This window comes from Pseudorasbora parva, chromosome 4, assembly GCF_024679245.1.
Source record: "Pseudorasbora parva isolate DD20220531a chromosome 4, ASM2467924v1, whole genome shotgun sequence".
NCBI lineage: Eukaryota > Metazoa > Chordata > Actinopteri > Cypriniformes > Gobionidae > Pseudorasbora > Pseudorasbora parva.
In genome coordinates this window covers 30,459,707-30,478,673 of record NC_090175.1, presented here as the reverse complement: position 1 = coordinate 30,478,673, position 18,967 = coordinate 30,459,707, and the positions used below count along the sequence as shown (strand labels likewise).

The 18,967-nt window shown below is 45.9% G+C and overlaps 1 protein-coding gene across 2 annotated transcripts in view; it reads right to left on the bottom strand.

Moving 5' to 3' along the window:
- gpm6ba (glycoprotein M6Ba) overlaps positions 1–18,330 on the bottom strand; it is a 75,479-nt gene extending 57,149 nt beyond the window's left edge. The window contains exon 1 of one of the 2 annotated variants that reach the window (XM_067441554.1): positions 18,173–18,330. In XM_067441554.1, coding sequence (XP_067297655.1) covers positions 18,173–18,176 — 4 coding nt within the window. In that variant the 5' untranslated portion in view covers positions 18,177–18,330. Of the gene's footprint in view, positions 1–18,158 lie in introns of both variants that reach the window. The other variant, XM_067441556.1, reaches the window with a different exon arrangement.
- Between the last annotated feature and the right edge of the window lie 637 nt (positions 18,331–18,967).

The window sequence follows — 18,967 nt, the reverse complement described above, 5'->3', positions numbered from 1 at the left end:
TTAATGCAACCGAGAGAAAGAGAGTTTTTGAATAAGACGTGCACGATTTGTTTGTTCACAGTGATTTTTCTGGAGTGAAAAAGATGTAATAAACTTTATAAAACCATCAGTAAAGTTTGGTCATCATTCAGACGAGGTATACGGTACATTTTGTGCACAAAAACATCTTGGGATGAGGTTTTTACACTGACAGCTGTCATTGTAAAAACATAGCAAGACATAGCAAATCCATTTGTTTGTCCGAGTTAGCAACAGTAACTAAGGGGGGTGGGGCTTACTGATAGGTCAATTCACAACAATGATATTGATAAGAAAAAGATAAATATAACAATAGCTATATTAGCATCGAGACCAACATACAAAAACATTATGTTTATTATAGGCGCATACCACAATATTGCCTGCCGCTTGAACTGCTCAAGCTTTTTAATGTGTTGATTCTAATTGGCTCCAAAATTGCCTGCTCTGAGTAGATTTGAATAAGTAATTACTTTTTGACAGGTAAAAAAGTATGTTCTATATATTAATGTGTGAAGCATAAATGTAACCCGAAAATATGTTATGCTGTCATTGGCATCACTGTCATTCACAAATTCTCTCAAAAGTGAAGTTTCCATTGGATGCGCTGGGAATTTGGGAATACTGTTTTTCACCTAATATAGGAAAGTATGTGTTTTCCTCAATGCCAGTTTTTTATATAGTTCATCAGCTGGATATAACTGTTCTGAAAATGATCCTAACAATAAAATATCTCTGTAACATTATCATATTATAACTGTGGTGTCGATTTTCCTATTCTCACAGAATTAAAAAGATTATTGAAACTTTATTGTTATAGTCATCGTTCTCGTTGTGAATGGGCGTTAATCGCTGTTTGAGAGATAAAAGTCTAATAAAAACAATAATGATAACATGTCAGATGTTGTTGGCAGACTAAAGCTATATCTAAAACAAGAAAGGTTGTATTGCAGCCCAAGCAAAAACAAATTCCCCAATTAATTTAAACCAGGGTCACTTTTTTGTAGAAAAAACAAGTGAATCAAGCTGAGATTCTCAGCCTGAGAAATATATTCACTTGACAAAGCATTCATGTTTTTAGTTTTGTATATAAACCTAGAATGTAGATATAAAATGATGGAACAAAGTAAAATCACTCTGAGTTAGCAACATTTCACAGACTCCTTTAGTGTCAGAATGAAGTGGCCTCCTGAAGGAAAGGTTTAAACTTGCTATGAAACTTATAGGGTTATGTTCATCCTTACCACTAGGGGTCACTAGTAGCACTCCATGTTTTGTATAAAAAGGGGAAGTAGCAGAAAAATAATCAGTTTGATTTGCCTCATGCATTGTTTGGGAAACAATGGGTTTTTTGTTTTTTTTGCTCAAATGTAAGTGTTGCTTTATTTCATGGTTTGCTTTTTGTATATCATTGATTTAGACCTGTTATCATTAATTAATTAATTAACACAGCTATTGACCAATCATAATCAAAGATTAGAACTATATAAAAAAAATATATAAAAAAACATTATATCCTTACCATAGTATGTTGCAAATATGATCCCCACTTATATTTTCTGTGACTCATTGGTTCTAGGCAGCCAGGACAGTTATAGTTTTAACGAAATACTTCCAATGCCATCTAAACAGTTTAGGATAAAGTAACATTTGAAGCTACACTGTGTAACTTTTTTTTGTTTATTCTTAGCTAAAACACTTAGCTCTTTCAAAAATATATGTGCTCATTAATGTATATTTACTTCTTTCAAGTAATAAAGCATTCTCGTAAGTTTATAATATGCCATTGAAAATACATACGGGTGAGGGGTTCGAATGCTGGTCGCCATGTTGGCCCTCCATTTTGAAAGTACATTAGCCATAGAGGGACATACCCATAAATTCAAGCTTCGCCTTTCGCATTTTAACACACGATGGCACCATGTCGAATGTGAAGTGGGGAATTGCCATGTTAATCTTGGACTAAATCGGCCACCGTAGGAGTTAAAACAAAATTGGAATTGAGAGGAACAGAAACTAATATTCACTGGATGTTTATATAACTTTACACCGCTAGATGGGGGAAAAAATCACACAGTGTAGCTTTAAAAAGAAAACGAAATCGGTTACTTTCGTAACCTCGGTTCCCTGAGAGAGAGGGAACGAGTATTGCTGTTGAAAAGGCTCAGTAAGTTAATCGTGATTGGTGGGTTGGGAATTATTGACGGCTGTAGCTTAGTCCCGCCTCCAGAGTTTGACGCGGTATGTTCCGCTTGAAAGCTGCGGAGGGCTCGCGTGTATTCAAGCTATAGATGAGTGTGCGTAACTTTAAAAGTAAGTTTCATTTTTCATAAAACGTAATTATTGATATTCGTATTGTGTTTATATTGCTAATTGCTGTATTATATGTTTAAACGTTCTGATGATGGAAATATCCATATTTCTGTGAAGCTAATGCTAGCGATATGACAGTGTTCACTATCTTTGCACGTGTGGTCCGACGTACGCTGTATAACTGAAATAATGACAATGACTCGTATTTTTCATATGTTTACTTTAGTGTTTACACTGTACAAATGCCAGTAAGCCATATTTATGTGGATTGTAAAGATTATATTGGATTGATTAGTTATAAGATGATGGTCACGTGTATATTAAAGGGGGGGTGAAACACTCAGTTTCAGTCAGTGTCATGTCAATCTTGAGTACCTATAGAGTAGCATTGCATCCTGCATATCTCCGAAAAGTCTTTATTTTTTTTATAATTATATAAGAAAGATGCGCTGTTCCGAGTCTTTCCGAAAAAAGCCGAGCGGGTGGGGGCGTGTCGTGTGAGCGGAGCTAAGTAATGACGTGTGCTCGGTGCTGCTATTGTGTTGAGTGCGTCGAGTGCGTCGTAAAGCTGTCATCCCTAACAGCGGGGAAAAAACTTTATTCAAAATAAAAATATGGCTTTTAATCAGATACAGCCATACATCTATGATCCGGAATCAGACCCAGAGGCTGAAGTTGAACAGGAGCAGCAGCAAAAACGACTAGAGCAGGACGTCTGTATGTGGTACAAGTTATACACTAACTATATAATATGCTTAGCGGCTTGTGTTATTTACATATTTATACTTGAATTATATCGTCGTATTTTTGTCTTTGAAGGTGTACATGTGGGAAGTGCAGTTGTGCACGTGTGTGTGTTTACGCGTGGTTTGTGTAGACAGGTTAAGTTAGTGTTTACATAGATAGACACGGAATAGTAGCGCATTTGAATGAAGAAGCGTGCTTATTTAGTTCAACATATTTCCCCCCTCTTTGTGTATTGTTGAGTGCTTTTACAATACACAAACATAAAGTTACACATATAGTGGCCAGCTAAACAAATGTACACGCACTACACATCGCATGCTCCATTGATCAATTTCTATATATAGTAATATATATAGTAACTATACGTGATCATGTTTGGGCTACTTGATGAGCATAGACACAGACATTTGAAGCAGTCTAACTCACCGCCCGCGGTTCTAACGTTGGGACTGCTCCATCCTTCAGCATTAGGCTATTGGAAAACCCGGCGTCATGCTGGGCCATGTTTATGAAACAGTCGGCACCGAAATGCAGCGAACAGATATAAACATTCGCGCAACTCAGTTGCTGATCCGGAAAAGCAAATTACATCCACTGTTGCCTTACCGCGGGGTTTTGGGGGAATCTGTGCAGGACTGTCTTGGTCTGGCAACCAAAAACGCACTTTTTGATGTCATTGTTAATTGTGCACATTACCTGTGCAGCGCAGCCTACGAGCGCTTTGATGGGCATAGCCTGTTGCTTTCGCTCTCTCCCTCTCTCTCTCTCCCTCTCTCTCTCTCACACGCTTCCGGTAGAATTGTCCGTAAGGCCCATACAAGGAAATTCCGCCCCCACTAACGTCAATGGGGACGCATGATCGCAAAAAACTTGCCGAAACTTATGACTAACCGGAAGTAGTATTTTTGACAAAGAAATACTCCCATCAAACGTCCACCTTAACTTTTGAAACTTTGTCCATGTTTAGTATGGGATTCCATGTCTTTAACAGTGTAAAAAGATCAGTATGCATGAAACAGCATTTCACCCCCCCTTTAATAGTCGATTGTTTATATTTCATATAGTCACGTGTTAGTTTATTCTTTTGATTTAAATGTTTATCTTTTATTACTGTAAACTGATTCTTTATATTTCTGTTTTATTATAGAGACCACACACACACACACACACACACACACACACACACCTGCTTAGTTGCATACAAGTGTCAATGCATTGCATTGATTATGTCAGATGGCTTGAACTTTCTATTAAACACCAGTGATTGGACTCTTGGACTTTGTGCATTTTTACCGATGCCCTGTGATGATCCCAATTAAGTCAGAACCAGTCAATACAGTCCACAAATCTATTTAACAATTGCGTATGGGAAAAATGCGTATTTCTCGAGAATATGAAGCAAAACTTTATTAGTAAACTTATAACTTTATTAAACTAAAGGAACCGATGGTGAGTTGGCTGAGAGGAGCGAACCAATGGGGGCGCTCCAGAGACCGCCGAAAAAGGGGCATATATTAGCATACAGGAGGCTATATAAGACCCTGATTTACCATAGGTGTCAGGTTTTAAAAATCGACTAAAAGCGACACCTGAGAAGCACGAACACGGCACGGAACGCAATACTCGTTCCTTCTCTCTCAGGGAACCGAGGTTACGAAAGTAACCGAGTTCGTTCCCTTTCGAGAGAGATTCCTCGTATTGCGTATGGGAACACAATGTAAAACGCTGTGCGTGCTAACTGACCCAAAATCCCCAACTGAATGAGGGAAAGTCAAAAAACCTTTAGAGAAAGTTTAAAGAAAAACGGCAAAAAAGAAAAGACAAGAAAAAAGGTAAAGAAAAACCTTTACACAGACGGGCTTCATAAGGAGAATGAAAGAACTGGAAGAGTCGGTTCGTTTGAACACCTGACCGGACATATTCGGATCTATGGTAGAGTGTAATGGTGCTATGAACGATTGAGTATAAGCGGAACGCAATAAGCAATCGTGTTGCCAGGGCTGCAGATGGAGCCCTAGACGGAGAAAAGCACTGCTTGTAAAGCTGGGACCTCCAAATTGTAGAATCTGATAAAAGTGGGCGGAGAGGCCCAGCCTGCCGCCGCACAGATATCTTCCATGGAAGTTCCACATGACCAAGCCCAAGACGAGGCCATGCCTCTAGTGGAGTGGGCTTTAATGCCTGTAGGACAGGTTAGGTTCTAGACCTATATGCTAATGAGAGTGCATCCACTATCCAGTCTGTTTCTTGACAGCACAAACTTTAGTGCGGATACTGAAGCAATGAAGAGCTGATCCGACTGCCTGAAGGGGGTGGAGCGCTCTAGATACAATCTCAATGTTCTGACTGGGCAGAATAGGTTTGCGTCTTATTCTCTCTGAGACGCGGGTAAAGGAAGCAGTGTAATGACCTGCATACTGAAGGGGTTGATAGCACTTTGAGTATAAAATCATGTCTCGGTTTGAGCAAAACCTTGAAGTTGCTGGACCCAAACTCAAGACAGGAAGGGCTCACGGAGAGTGCGTGTAAGCCACCCACTCGCTTAACCGAGGCCAAAGCCAGCAGAAAAGCGGTTTTGAGTGATACGTGCTTCAAGCTCGTGGTCTGAAGTGCTTAGGAGGGGGGACCCTTCACGGCTTCTAAAACCACGGTGAGGTCCCAAATAGGGACTGAGGAAGCAGAAGAAAACAGACAATGAGATCACTTTTCCCTAGTGAAAGTGCCGCGATCGGAGCGTGGTTAGCTGCTATGGTGGCGACATGCACTTTGAGCGTGGAGGGGGAACGACCCGCGTCCATTAGCTCTTGGAGAAAGCGAGCAGTTCCGTCAGTTCGCATGAGTGTGTGTCAATGTTTCGCGCAGCACACTGATTAGAAAACCACTGACCACTTCAAAGCAGAGCTGCCAGATAGCGGGGGCTCTAGCTTCCGAAATAGTGTTCATAACTTGTCAGAGAGGTTTCCGGATACCCGTTGATGGGCCATACGTGGAGGGCCCACAGCTCAGGACTGGGATGTCAGATCTTCCCTTTCGCCGGCGTAAGGAGGTATTTCCTCAGCGGAATGGGCCATGGGGCTGTGTCTGACAGCTGAATCAGTTCGGAGAACCATGTGCAGTTCTTCCAAAGTGGGGCTATTAAAAGCACTGTGGATACTGTCTCCCTGATCTTTTTTGATGGTTTGCAGCAGTCTGGGCCAAACATGGGCCAGGGCGTCCCTGCGTTTGCAGAAAATAATATTGGGCAGCGTGTGCTGTGCAAGCTGAATCGTTTGCGGGTGAAGAGACCATTCCCCTGGGGGAATGGGTCCTCTGGATAACATGTCCGGACCCTGATTCAGAATACCTGGCACGTGAGCCGCCCTTAGGGAGCTCAGATTGTGCTCTGCCCATAAAAGGAGATGCTTAGCCATGCGGTGAAGAGAGTCTGATCTCGGCTGCCCTGGCGATTTTATGTACGTTACCAAGACGTGGTGGTTCTTATGACGTAAGCCACTCATTGAGTCTTGAGTCTATGACAGTGACTGTACTGATAAGCCTGCCCCTCGAAGGCGAATCTCAAGAATGGCCTGTAGTGGGGGGGCTATCTGAACGTGAAAGTATGCGTTTTCCAGATCTATTGTGAAAACCCAATCCCCGGGGCGAATGTGTGCGAGGATTTGTTTCACCGTCAGCATCTTCAAACGAGCGTGTCATAAGTGCTTTGTTCAGATGTCTGGAAAATGGGCCTGAAACCGCCATCCATTTTCGGGACGAGGAATTAGCGACAGTAAAAACCTGACTCGCTACTGTTTCCACCGCTCTCTCCTTTAACAGTTTTAACACCTCAGCGAGAAGCACGTGACTGACACTGCTTCTTACTGAGGGCTCGACCACAGCTTGAATCGTGGGGGTCTGCGAGCAAAACTGTAGCGAGAACGTCTCAGGTTACGTATGTAACCCTAGTTCCCTGAGGGAACGAGACGCTGCGTCGAAACGCTGTGAGAACGCCTCTGCGTTAATGCGTCGTGAAGCGCCTGTAGAACTATTCCATCGGAAAAAAGATCGATCGTCGCCGACGTGATGACGTCGCCGACGTGATGACGTCATCAACCGGAGACTATAAAAGGTCCGCGAACACAAACAGGAACTAGCTTCTGATAAAGCCTGAAGTAAGTGATCACGGACACGCCGGGAGTATGGCAGAGCGACGCAGCGTCTCGTTCCCTCAGGGAACTAGGGTTACATACGTAACCTGAGACGTTCCCTTTCGGGGAACTCGAGCTGCGTCGAAACGCTGTGAGAACGCTTATACCCACATCGCCATAGGACCAAGTGTCTCGTATGTGTGAAGCCGAAGCGCACACGGTTACGAGAGTACCTGTGCCCCAACTGTAGATGCCAGGTCTAGTTCATAGAACCTGACGAAAGTTAAAGGAGACGACCATCCGGCCGCGTTTACAAATATCGTGGAGGGAAGCCCCCGACAAAAGTGCTTAAGAAGCAGCCATACCCCTGGTTGAATGCGTCCGGACAGCCAGTGGAGACTGCTGCCCGGCCGCCTCATAAGCAAGTGAGATGGCCTCGACCACTCACTTGCTCATCCTCTGCTTAGATACTGGGGCCCCTTCTTAGGGGGCCCGAAACAGACAAACAGCTGATCAGTTTTCCTCCACAGGGCAGCTCTGTGGACATAGTATCTAGTGCTCTAACAGGGCACAGCAGATTAATCTTCCTGGTCTGACGTCGTGAAAGGAGGAGGACAGAATGCTTGAAGAGTAATGGGGCCCCGTGGGCTCGTAGGAACCTTGGGGACATAACCCGGCCTGGGATGAGAAATCCCCGGCGCAAACTCTAGACATGAGGGCCCTACAGACAGGGACTGAATATCTCTTATTCTTTTGAGAGATGAAATAGCCAAAAGGAATATAGTCCTGAGGTGAGGAACTTATCCGACACCTCCTACAAAGGTTCAAACGGAGGCTCGGACAAGCCCCGCAAAACACAGGCTAAGTCCCATGCTGGGACCCTCGAGTGCATAACAGGCCTCAACCTTAAAGTGCCACGGAGGAAACGTGTAATCAGAGGGTGTCTTCCCAAGACACTCCACCCAAAGGGACGTGGACGGCACCCAAGGCCGCCACGTACGCCTCTATTGTGGAGGGGGTCAACCCTGCCGAGAACCTTGCCTGCAGAAACTCCAGCACTGTACCAACCGGGCAGTTAACTGGGTCCCACTGGCGTTCTCTGCACCATGCTGAGAAAAGTTTCCCTTTCAGAGCGTACAGTTTCCTCGTGGACGGAGCTCTGGAGTGAAGGATGGTCTCTACGACCTCGGCCGAGAGACCTTCCTCTATGAGCCTAGCCCCCTCAGAGGCCAGGCCCACAGTTTCCACATCTCTGGGCGTGGGTGCAGGAATCTCCCGCCCGCCTGAGAGAGTAGATCCCTCCTGGTCGGAATCTCCATCGGAGAGCCTTCCAGGAAAGATATCAGGTCCGAAAACCATACTCGGGTCGGCCAGTACGGAGCCACTAGGAGTACCTGGGCCCCGTCCCGGCGTACCCTCTCCAGAACTCCTGGAAGCAAGACAATCGGGGGGAAGGCGTACAGAGGTAGCCTCGGCCACCCCTGTACCATGGCATCCAACCCCCGCGGGGCTGGATGGGTCAGAGAAACCACTGCGGGCAGTGAGAACTCTCCGCCGAAGCAAATAGCTCCCATATACCTTCCATAGGAGCTCCACCACTTCTGGGTGGAGTCTCCATTCCCCGGGCCTCGGCCCCTGCCTCGACAGGCTGTCTGCTTCCTGATTCAGGACCCCCGGGATATATACTGCTCTGACTGACAGCAATTTCCCTTGGGCCCACAGGAGGATCCGATGTGCCAATTGTCCAACGGACGGGACCTCAGACCCCCCAGGTGATTTATATAGACGACCACCGATGTGTTGTCTGCACATGGTGGCCCCTTGAGGTCGGGCAGGAACTGTTTCAATGCAAGAAACACTGCGAGCATCTCTAGCCGATTTACGTGCCAGTGCCGCTGATGTTCCTGCCATAGACCCTGGGATGAGCGACCACTCATGGTCGCCCCCCCAGCCCGTGAGAGAGGCATCTGTCGTTAGCGTTACGCGACGAACATGAGCCCCCAACACGGGACCCTGAGATAAAAACCCCGGGTTTTTCCACATGACCAGAGCACGTAGGCATCGCCGCGTGACTTTGATCGTGCGGAGCGGATTTCCCCTCGGGGAGAACCCTTTTGTTTTGAGCCACCACTGCAGTGGCCTCATGTACAGTAGGCCAAAAGGTATCACGTTGGACGCTGCTGCCATGAGACCTAACAGTTTCTGGAACCGTTTCACAGTGACGGCTCGGCCTAGCTTCTGTTCTTTGGCGGCTGCCAGGATCGATGCTATGCGTGTTGGCGATAATTGCGCCCGCATAATTACCGAGTCCCAGTTCACACCTAGAAAAGTGGTTCTCTGAGCCGGAGAAAGCACACTCTTCTTGGCGTTCAGCCTCAACCCCAGCTTCGACATATGGGCGAGAACAGCATCTCGATGCTGAACCGCCATCTGCTCTGTATTCGCTAGAATCAGCCAGTCGTCGATATAGTTCAGTATGCGGATGCCCTGTAGACGCAGCGGCGCCAGAGCTGCATCCACACACTTGGTGAACGTGCGGGGTGACAGTGCTAGACCGAAGGGAAGTACACGATATTGGTATGCCTCTCCCCCGAAGGCAAACCTCAGGAACTTCCTGTGATGTGGAAGGATGGAGACATGAAAATACGCATCTTTGAGGTCTATGGTGACAAACCAATCCTCCGATTTGACCTGCGCTACAATCTGTCTGAGTGTAAGCATCTTGAATTTGAGCTTGGCCACCGAGCGATTCAATAGCCGCAGATCTAATATCGGGCGTAAGCCCCCATCCTTCTTCGGCACGATGAAGTAACAGCTGTAAAAGCCAGACTCCCTGCTGGGAGGGGGAACCCTCTCTATAGCCCCTTTTTGCAGGAGTGTCTCTACTTCCTGTGCCATTACCAGAGCCTGCTCCGGGCCCACCTCTGTAGGTAGGACACCGCAGAAAGGAGGTGGCCGACTTCTGAACTGAATGGCGTACCCCTTTTCTATTATCTGCAGGACCCACTGAGATATATTTGATAGACGTTTCCACTCGTCTAGAAAATCTACTAAGGGAACCAGCCTCTCGAGGCTGGCCTCTGGTGTATTTTGAGCAACAAGCACAGTGCCCTGAAGCGGCGGACCGGCAGGGAACGACTGACTTGACTGCTCGGGAGCCCCCCGAAGGGGGAGCGGACCACCCTCGAGTGGCCCGCGGGGACCGTCTGCGCCCCGGCATTGCGGCGGGGTTGGCAGCGCGGCCCCCAGAGGGCGCTGCAGGACAACGGGTACCGTAGGCAGAGGTAAACACCGTTTCCCTTCGGAGGGGACTACCCTCAGCGTCCTTTTGTTTCCCCTGCCCTCCGAGGAGGGGGCGGACCACCCTCAGGTGGCCCGCGGAGACCCTCTGCGCCCCGACATTGCGGCGGGGTTGGCAGCGCGGCCCCTTGAGGGTACCGAAGGAAGACGGGTACCGTATGCTGAGGTAAGCACCGTCTTCCCACGGAGGGGAAACTAAGGGAACCAGCCTCTCGAGGCTGGCCTCTGGTGTAATTTGAGCAGCGAGTGCAGTGCCCTGAAACGGCGAACCGGCAGGGAACACCTGACCTGACTGCTCGCATGCCCTCCGAGGAGGGGGCGGACCACCCTCAGGTGGCCCGCGGAGACCCTCTGCGCCCTGACATTGCGGCGGGGTTAGCAGCGCGGCCCCCTGTGGGCACCGAAGGAAGACGGGTACCGTGTGCTGAGGTAAGCACCGATTTCCTTCGGAGGGGAAATGCCAGGGACGATGCAGCTGAAGGCGAGAGATAGCTCGCAAGCGTCTCTTCGATCTTCGGCATCGCCCCATAACCATAGTGTCTCAGCCCAAATATATTACTATATGCAGATGTATGTGGGCTGAACACTCTATATGATACCGCTTGTTTCCTCCATGACCTAGACACCTCGGTGTGCAGGTCAGGGAAGAATGGCAGGACGTTGATGCTTTGCACGAGAGGGCAGGAATCGCTCATCTAATTTCGTTCTCTCTGATTTCGATGGGATTCAGATATTTCAGCCAGCCAGTCATTTCTTATTTTTATATTTAACCTGGCCACAGCTCTCGTGAGAACCTCAACTCACTAGCGGGTGACTGAAGTGGCGAGTCTTCAGTCGCGATGCTCTCAACGTCCACCTCCTCAGAGCTGGATAGTTGGAGCACCGGTGCCCCGCCCAGGGAGGAAGAGACCGCAGAGCGGGCTTCCAATCCCCGAGACGAGACACTGGACGATACAGGTGAGGGCTGAGATAAGGCTGGGCCCGTCTCAAACCCCTCTGTAAAGTCCATGTGTGAACCCCACGACTGAAGCCACCGCTCTGCCTCGGCAGCAGCGGGACCAGAGCCGCGGGGAACACGAGCCGAGGCACCCTCCTCGAAGAGTGCCCGGCGGGAGTGCAGCGTTCTCAGTGGCATACGCTCACAGTGCTCGCAAGCAGCCCCCTCGAGGGCTGCCTGGGCATGCTGCGCTCCCAAGCAGGCTACACAAAGAGAGTGTGTATCCCCGCTCGTGATGTAGCGTGGGCAGGGATGAACACACCTCTTAAAGCTGCTTTCACTCGCCATTTTACTCTATCTATTTTATTTTCTCTTTGTTTGTTAATATATACTGCAATATTTAACAAAAAGGTGGAAAATCTCTGGATATAGACAGACAAAAACACCAAATAGACAGACAGGTTCACACAGATCGCTTGCTGAAGGCTCAGAAGCTAGTTCCTGTTTGTGTTCGCGGACCTTTTATAGTCTCCGGTTGATGACGTCATCACGTCGGCGTCGTCATCACGTCGGCGACGATCGATCTTTTTTCCGATGGAATGGTTCTACAGGCGCTTCACGACGCATTAACGCAGAGGCGTTCTCACAGCGTTTCGACGCAGCTCGAGTTCCCCGAAAGGGAACCTTGTTTAATATGTTCAACACCCCAAATTATATACCAGGAATGGCCTGCCAGGCCTGGGCTCGTGAAGCCAGGGGTTGAATTAGATTCAGGGGCGGGCCGCTTGGTAATAGGGGCCTGTTAACCCGGTTGCTTGTGCTGTAACACTGAGCTTGTAACACTGTGGGGATAGTGTTAGTTTTGGCGGTGCAGGCTTTGCAGTGGGCGCGCGCCTCACATTTATATTGTGTGTGCGAAAAAGGGCTTTGTGGAAAGTGCTTGGGTGCAGGAGTGCAGACTGTAAAGTGGGCACATTTCCTATACATAGAAAAAGCTCTTTTTTTGTGTGTAGTTGTAAACAATGTGCAGTGGCGCGCACTATGTAGTGGGCGCAACCTACGTAGAATACCCACGGTGCAAACCAGTGAGCGAGTCCACAGGGGTAAACGCACACAGCATTAGTGTGCAGATGAGCGTTTTTAACACAGGCTAGTTGACTGCAATATTTAATCTCCAGTCACTTAACTAAGGGAACTGGGAGAATGTAAGGAAGTGCGGGTGGTATAGAAGCCATTCTACAATGCCGTTATGCTCTAGTCTAGACTGAAAGCACGTGTGCAGACAAGCGTGTTTGACCACAGGCTAGTTGACTGCAATATTACATCTTTAGTCACCTGAACCAAGGGAACTGGGAGAATATAAGGAAGTCCATGGTGTAATCCGGCCACGGCGGGATTTATTTGTGATTTTGTGGGGCTGAATTAACAGTGCTTATTCAGGGGTGCACACTGTGTAGTGGACACTTTGTGTACACTGACCGAAGCCTTTCCAGCCGCCTGAATAAAGGGGACTGGAAGTGATAGAGTGAAAAAAGCTTAGCTTGGCAGCCATATTCCGACGCCCTTATGCTTTACAGTGAGCGCGTGCTATGACGTAAGTCGCGCTCTAGTCAGCAAACGCGCGCCCCTTCCCCCTGTGGAAGGAGGGCGCGCTATCATGACAAGGCAGCCATTACAACTTCCTTGGCAGTAAGCGCGCACTGCAGCGAGAACGTTCTTGACATACCCAACAGCCCGAGCTCGCTCGTCTAACTTACTCTAGTATTCTCTGTCCGCGGCGGTAGCGCGACTGAACAAGAGAAGAGGAAGACTGAGGAAAACTCTGTCCGTCCGCAGTGCTTCTTCAGCACGGCAGCATAGTGACGAGAGCTTCAGCTCGAGTTTGTTTATTTACTCTAGTATTCTCTGTCCGTGGCGGTAGCGCGACTGAACGAGAGAAGAGGAAGAGTGAGGAAAACTCTGTCCATCCGTGGCGCTTCTTCAGCACGGCGGCATAGTGACGAGAGCTTCGGCTCGAGTTTGTTTATTTACTCTAGTATTCTCTGTCCGCGGCAGTAGCGCGACTGAATGAGAGAAGAGGAAGACTGAGGAAAACTCTGTCCGTCCGCAGTGCTTCTTCAGCACGGCAGCATAGTGACGAGAGCTTCAGCTCGAGTTTGTTTATTTACTCTAGTATTCTCTGTCCGTGGCGGTAGCGCGACTGAACGAGAGAAGAGGAAGAGTGAGGAAAACTCTGTCCATCCGTGGCGCTTCTTCAGCATGGCGGCATAGTGACGAGAGCTTCGGCTCGAGTTTGTTTATTTACTCTAGTATTCTCTGTCCGCGGCGGTAGCGCGACTGAATGAGAGAAGAGGAAGAGTGAGGAAAACTCTGTCCATCCGTGGCGCTTCTTCAGCACGGCGGCATAGTGACGAGAGCTTCGGCTCGAGTTTGTTTATTTACTCTAGTATTCTCTGTCCGCGGCAGTAGCGCGACTGAATGAGAGAAGAGGAAGACTGAGGAAAACTCTGTCCGTCCGCAGTGCTTCTTCAGCACGGCAGCATAGTGACGAGAGCTTCAGCTCGAGTTTGTTTATTTACTCTAGTATTCTCTGTCCGTGGCGGTAGCGCGACTGAACGAGAGAAGAGGAAGAGTGAGGAAAACTCTGTCCATCCGTGGCGCTTCTTCAGCACGGCGGCATAGTGACGAGAGCTTCGGCTCGAGTTTGTTTATTTACTCTAGTATTCTCTGTCCGCGGCGGTAGCGCGACTGAATGAGAGAAGAGGAAGAGTAAGGAAAACTCTGTCTGTCCGCGGCGCTTATACGGCGGAACGAGAGAGTCCTCCCATAGAACAAAGTGTCGGCCAGTGACTGCCAACTTGTACCTATCCATAGACCGAATGAGGGTGCCAACAGCTTCATTTGTAAACTTACCAGCAGTTACCCATAATTTGCCTTATCACCTCCAAAATCAGAAGATGGAATGAGACGGCAGCAAATTATAATTGCATAAATTGTAACGAGATTATTAATAATAAGTCTCTGTCTTAATAAGAGTGCTGAATTCTTAATTCAACCAATTCGTTCAAAAATGCTAAACAAAGACTGTATTTATGAAAGGGTAGTGTAACATGTGATTCATTCAAATTGACTCATTCTTTGAGCAGTTCTGCTGTTTGTTCCATTTTCTTTGACAGAGCAAAAACAGAAAGTGAATGTCACGTTTGAGATCGTACAGATGTTCAGAAAAACGACACTCTTGCTCGTGTGATAACTTATATCTCATAGGCTTATAATATAAATATAAAAAACAGGAACTCATTAAATGGCTGTTTTATCATTTTTGATGACATCTATGTCCCACTGATGGCAGTGCAATGGGAGAGGACTAAAAACTCTTCAGGTTGTATAATTTAGTGGAAAATATATAGAAAGGACAATTCTATGTAAAGAAATTAGGTTTGAACATATGATAATTTATCAAGATCTTTCTAAATGTTTGCTCTTTTGGGCTAAAAGCCTTAATGAAACAATGGAACCGATGCTATTCAGCACGTGTATTCGTGTTACCATGTGAATTAATGATACCAGAATACCAGAATGCCTTGAAGCTGTTAGCGGCTAATCATTGCAATCGCATATAACTGAACAAATCAAACAAACGTAAATGGGTAACGGAGGGTGTCCTCTACCGGGCAGAGCCCATGGGCTGCAGCCCAGTCAAACCCAATCATAAGTCCGGCCATGGCTACAGTGATAGATTGGTGCCCTTTTCCAAAGAGATTGAATCTCTTTCCTTTCTTTCTTTTTTTTGAGTTTCTTTGACACAGATACAGCACATGCACACACAAACAAATGGCTTCCTGAAGACAAGAAAGCTGCTGACATGTTCATTAGCTGCCTGCCCTTTATATACTGTAGTAGTGATGTGTCATTCATGAACAATTAGTTAATTTTGAACAAATCTTTAATATGACTCGAGAACAATAGGTTTTCTCAGAGAGTGATTCGTTCATTTTGTGTTGACCGCGGACATGCGGAACATCCCATATGTTCTGTACATGAAACAGAATTAATTAGTTCATCTTTCAAAGTGCGGGTTTGAATCATTCGTTCATCAAGTCCCAGGACCATAGACAAGGCTATGCAGGCTGTAACGGAAACAGAAATTATTAGTTCTCTTGAGTCTTCGGTCCAAATCTCGTTCTTTTGTCACTTGACTGACCTGGACGTTCCCTACGTTTTTTAAGCTAGTATAATAATACATTTTCCTATGAATCCTGGACACATTGGCTTGGTCAGAATGGATAGACATAATAAAGTTTATTGCCAGTATGTTCTGATGATTTTATAATAATAAATACAGTCAATAATACGACTGTAATGTTGTATATGTTGCGAGACACTGAACTGGGAAGCGGTTATGTCACAAAAGAAAGAGACTCAAGAGATGAACTGTTTCTGCAATCAGTCTATGGGGACTTGAACAAGAAGACTTGGGAGATTAACTAATTTTTTCTGTTTCCGGATGCATGTATTATATGAGGCTGTCAAGATCCAGGTCAGACATGATGACGGAACTAACGGCTCGAATCAGAAGTCACTTTCCCACTGGAACACGCCCCCTCAGGTGGCAGAAGGCTGGGTGGCAGAAGAGCTGCTGCGTGACTGGATTTAATAGGGGAAAACCATGGGGAAAATGTGAGTAAAACAAACGGTTGTCAGATTAAACTAAAGGTTGGACTTGATATAGTGTTCCTTATAACTTCCCAAAGATCCAGTGATCCATGGGTATTGACATGAAGCCAGGAGTCATTTTTTCCTGACATTTATGAGTCTGATTTCGAAACATTAATTTGTATCCCTGTCAGATCATCACAATTTAAAGAGTGAATCCTGCATGCATATGGGCCAGTGTATTGAAGCATGTATGTGGCCGCTTGTCAAGAATGAAAAACAAATTCTGAATATATTATAGACCTATTAATACAAAAAAAAATATATATATATAGGGCGCAAAGAACTCCCTGCTGTCAATCATTCAATAAAAACAATCTCACAAAGTTCCGCTATATTAAACAGTGAAGCTGGTATACACTGAATCTCTTTTTTTCACAATGTCTGCACTTATAGAGGATTGACGTGCTGCACTTATAGAGGTTTGACATGAGATTGAACTCAGCACCTGGACAATCACTCGAGCGGTAAGAGATTCCAAATTCAACACCTGTTATTGGCCAACTGTGTTGTAGAAATCTACAAACATGTCTGTGATTGGCTACATTACTCACCGAAGAGAAAACACATTGGAAATGTAATCATTTGACGAGTGCAAGATACACACTGGATCTTTTGCTAGCTCCTTTTTGCTAATAATATGCTATTATTACGAATTCTTTCAGAGGATTACAGATTATAGATAAGCAGTTATTGGCAGATTTTCCCGGTAAAAGCAGAAGCAGCAACAGGGTCGTGTGGTTTGAGTGACAAAATTACACGCGTTTGGAACAGCGATGTCCATTGGGTCTGTGGACAAGCCTCCCCCTATCCCCCCTCTGGCACCGGGCCTGGTATTGTGTTTTCGCTGCATTCACGCTGTAAACCAATGCTGCCTCTTAGTCTTTCTGCCACTCAGTAGGGCGTAATTGCAGTCGCTCAAGCTGACGGTGACGTCACCCGCATTCCCTATTATATCGTCTGCCGGCGCACACCTATGATGTCACCTGACTGCAGTAGCCAATCAAGATTAGCATGTAGCATGCATGCTTCAGACACCAGTTCACAGAGACCGTTCCCATAGCTTCATCATCTTATCAACACAGTGTTGAGTTCCACTTCAAAATGGGAGGGGGAGAGAGAGAGAGAGAGAGAGAGAGAGAGAGAGAGAGAGAGAGAGAGAGAGAGAGAGAGAGAGAGAGAGAGAGAGAGAGAGAGAGAGAGAGAGAGAGAGAGAGAGAGAGACTTTTGGCACTATCTCCTGTCCTGTTCCTCTAAAGAATGACATGATAAGGAATACAACTAATATTACTTTCTTGAGGGGGATTTGTACAGCAGAGACGTGCCAGTTAAGCACAGCTAAGAAGCAGTCTCTGTAGATGCAGACAACTGGCAGAGAATGTGCTTTATAACTAACCATTCCAAGGACACAGCTGGGACAAATGAAAGAAGGAATTCTTTCCCATGAATTAGCTCTAGTTTGCATGCTGGAAAAGAGCAGGATAAACAAGCACACAAATTCATGGCAGAGCTCATTAATAGCACCCCAACTGATTTGATGCATGCAGAAATACACAAAACAGAATTTGAAAAGATTAAAATAAGATAAACATTGTTTTTTCTAATGATCCTCTGTCTATTATTACTATTTCTGCATACTTCAGCTAAAAAAACAAAACTCTCAACAACTCGCACAAAACATCTAAGTTAGGCCTAAATAATTATTAAAATATGAACAAATACTAGATAGCTACTAGATATTAAACTAGATAGCTACTAGATTTTTTTTTTAAACATAACATCACTTAACACTTAAGTTACACACTGCGGTCATATTAACTCATCAAACGTAACATGCTCGTTATTCGCAGGATTGTGTTACGAGGGAAAAACACTGAAGAAAAAAAGACAATTTTTTACAGTCGATGGGAAAAAAACAAAACGCGTCTAAAAACGAGCAGAAAATGGAGAAACGTTAGGCTATAGCGGAGAATCGCTTAAGAAAGTATAGAGAATGCACTGACCATCATTCACTCACCCATGTTGAGTTCTCTTCGTTCAGGGGGCGTTAGTGAAAGTTCGGCGGTTGTTCGAGGTGGAAAGAGTTTCGCTCATCTGAACAAACTGTGTTTCTCCAGTTCGGGACCATTGCTGCGGTGACGTCACAATTTGGGGTACCAGCATGGGGCCACTATTTCCTCCATCACCAATAATGAACTTTGTTTGCTTAACCATCAGTCATTAAACACTATAAACCCAGGATTATAAAACACGGTTACTTTCGCAGAGTAGCCTACACTACACACTGCATACACTGAAATGTAATTATTCACTACAATGAAAGGAAACAATAAAGGGAAAATGCTGGGGGGTATTGTTTTTTGTTTTTTACATTAGTCTGCATAAAATGTATATGCACAAACAGGCGCAGAAGCATTGCACGATGTCGTAAACTCTAACACTGAAAGCCCAAAGAGCAGGCTACAACAGAATATAAATTGCCGGATGCCCAGAGAAACCCACCATAGCAACCAGAAGGCAGGCTGGGAACTCTATTCAGTTTTTGCCATTTGGCATTATGCCAGCACGACCTCACTAACTGGGCAAACAGAGGAGATCCACATTTCTCAGATCCTTATGCTTGTGGAGAAAAAGTTGACACTTTTGCACAGCTATATGTGTGGGTTATTTTTTTTAAACACATTTGTGTTGGGTAAATTACTTTAAAAGTAATTAATTACGAACTAGTCATTTCATCTTCAACTGAGTAATTATATTACTGTACTAATTAATCTTATGTTCAGTTCACTATTGTTTAATTTAGAATTGTTCT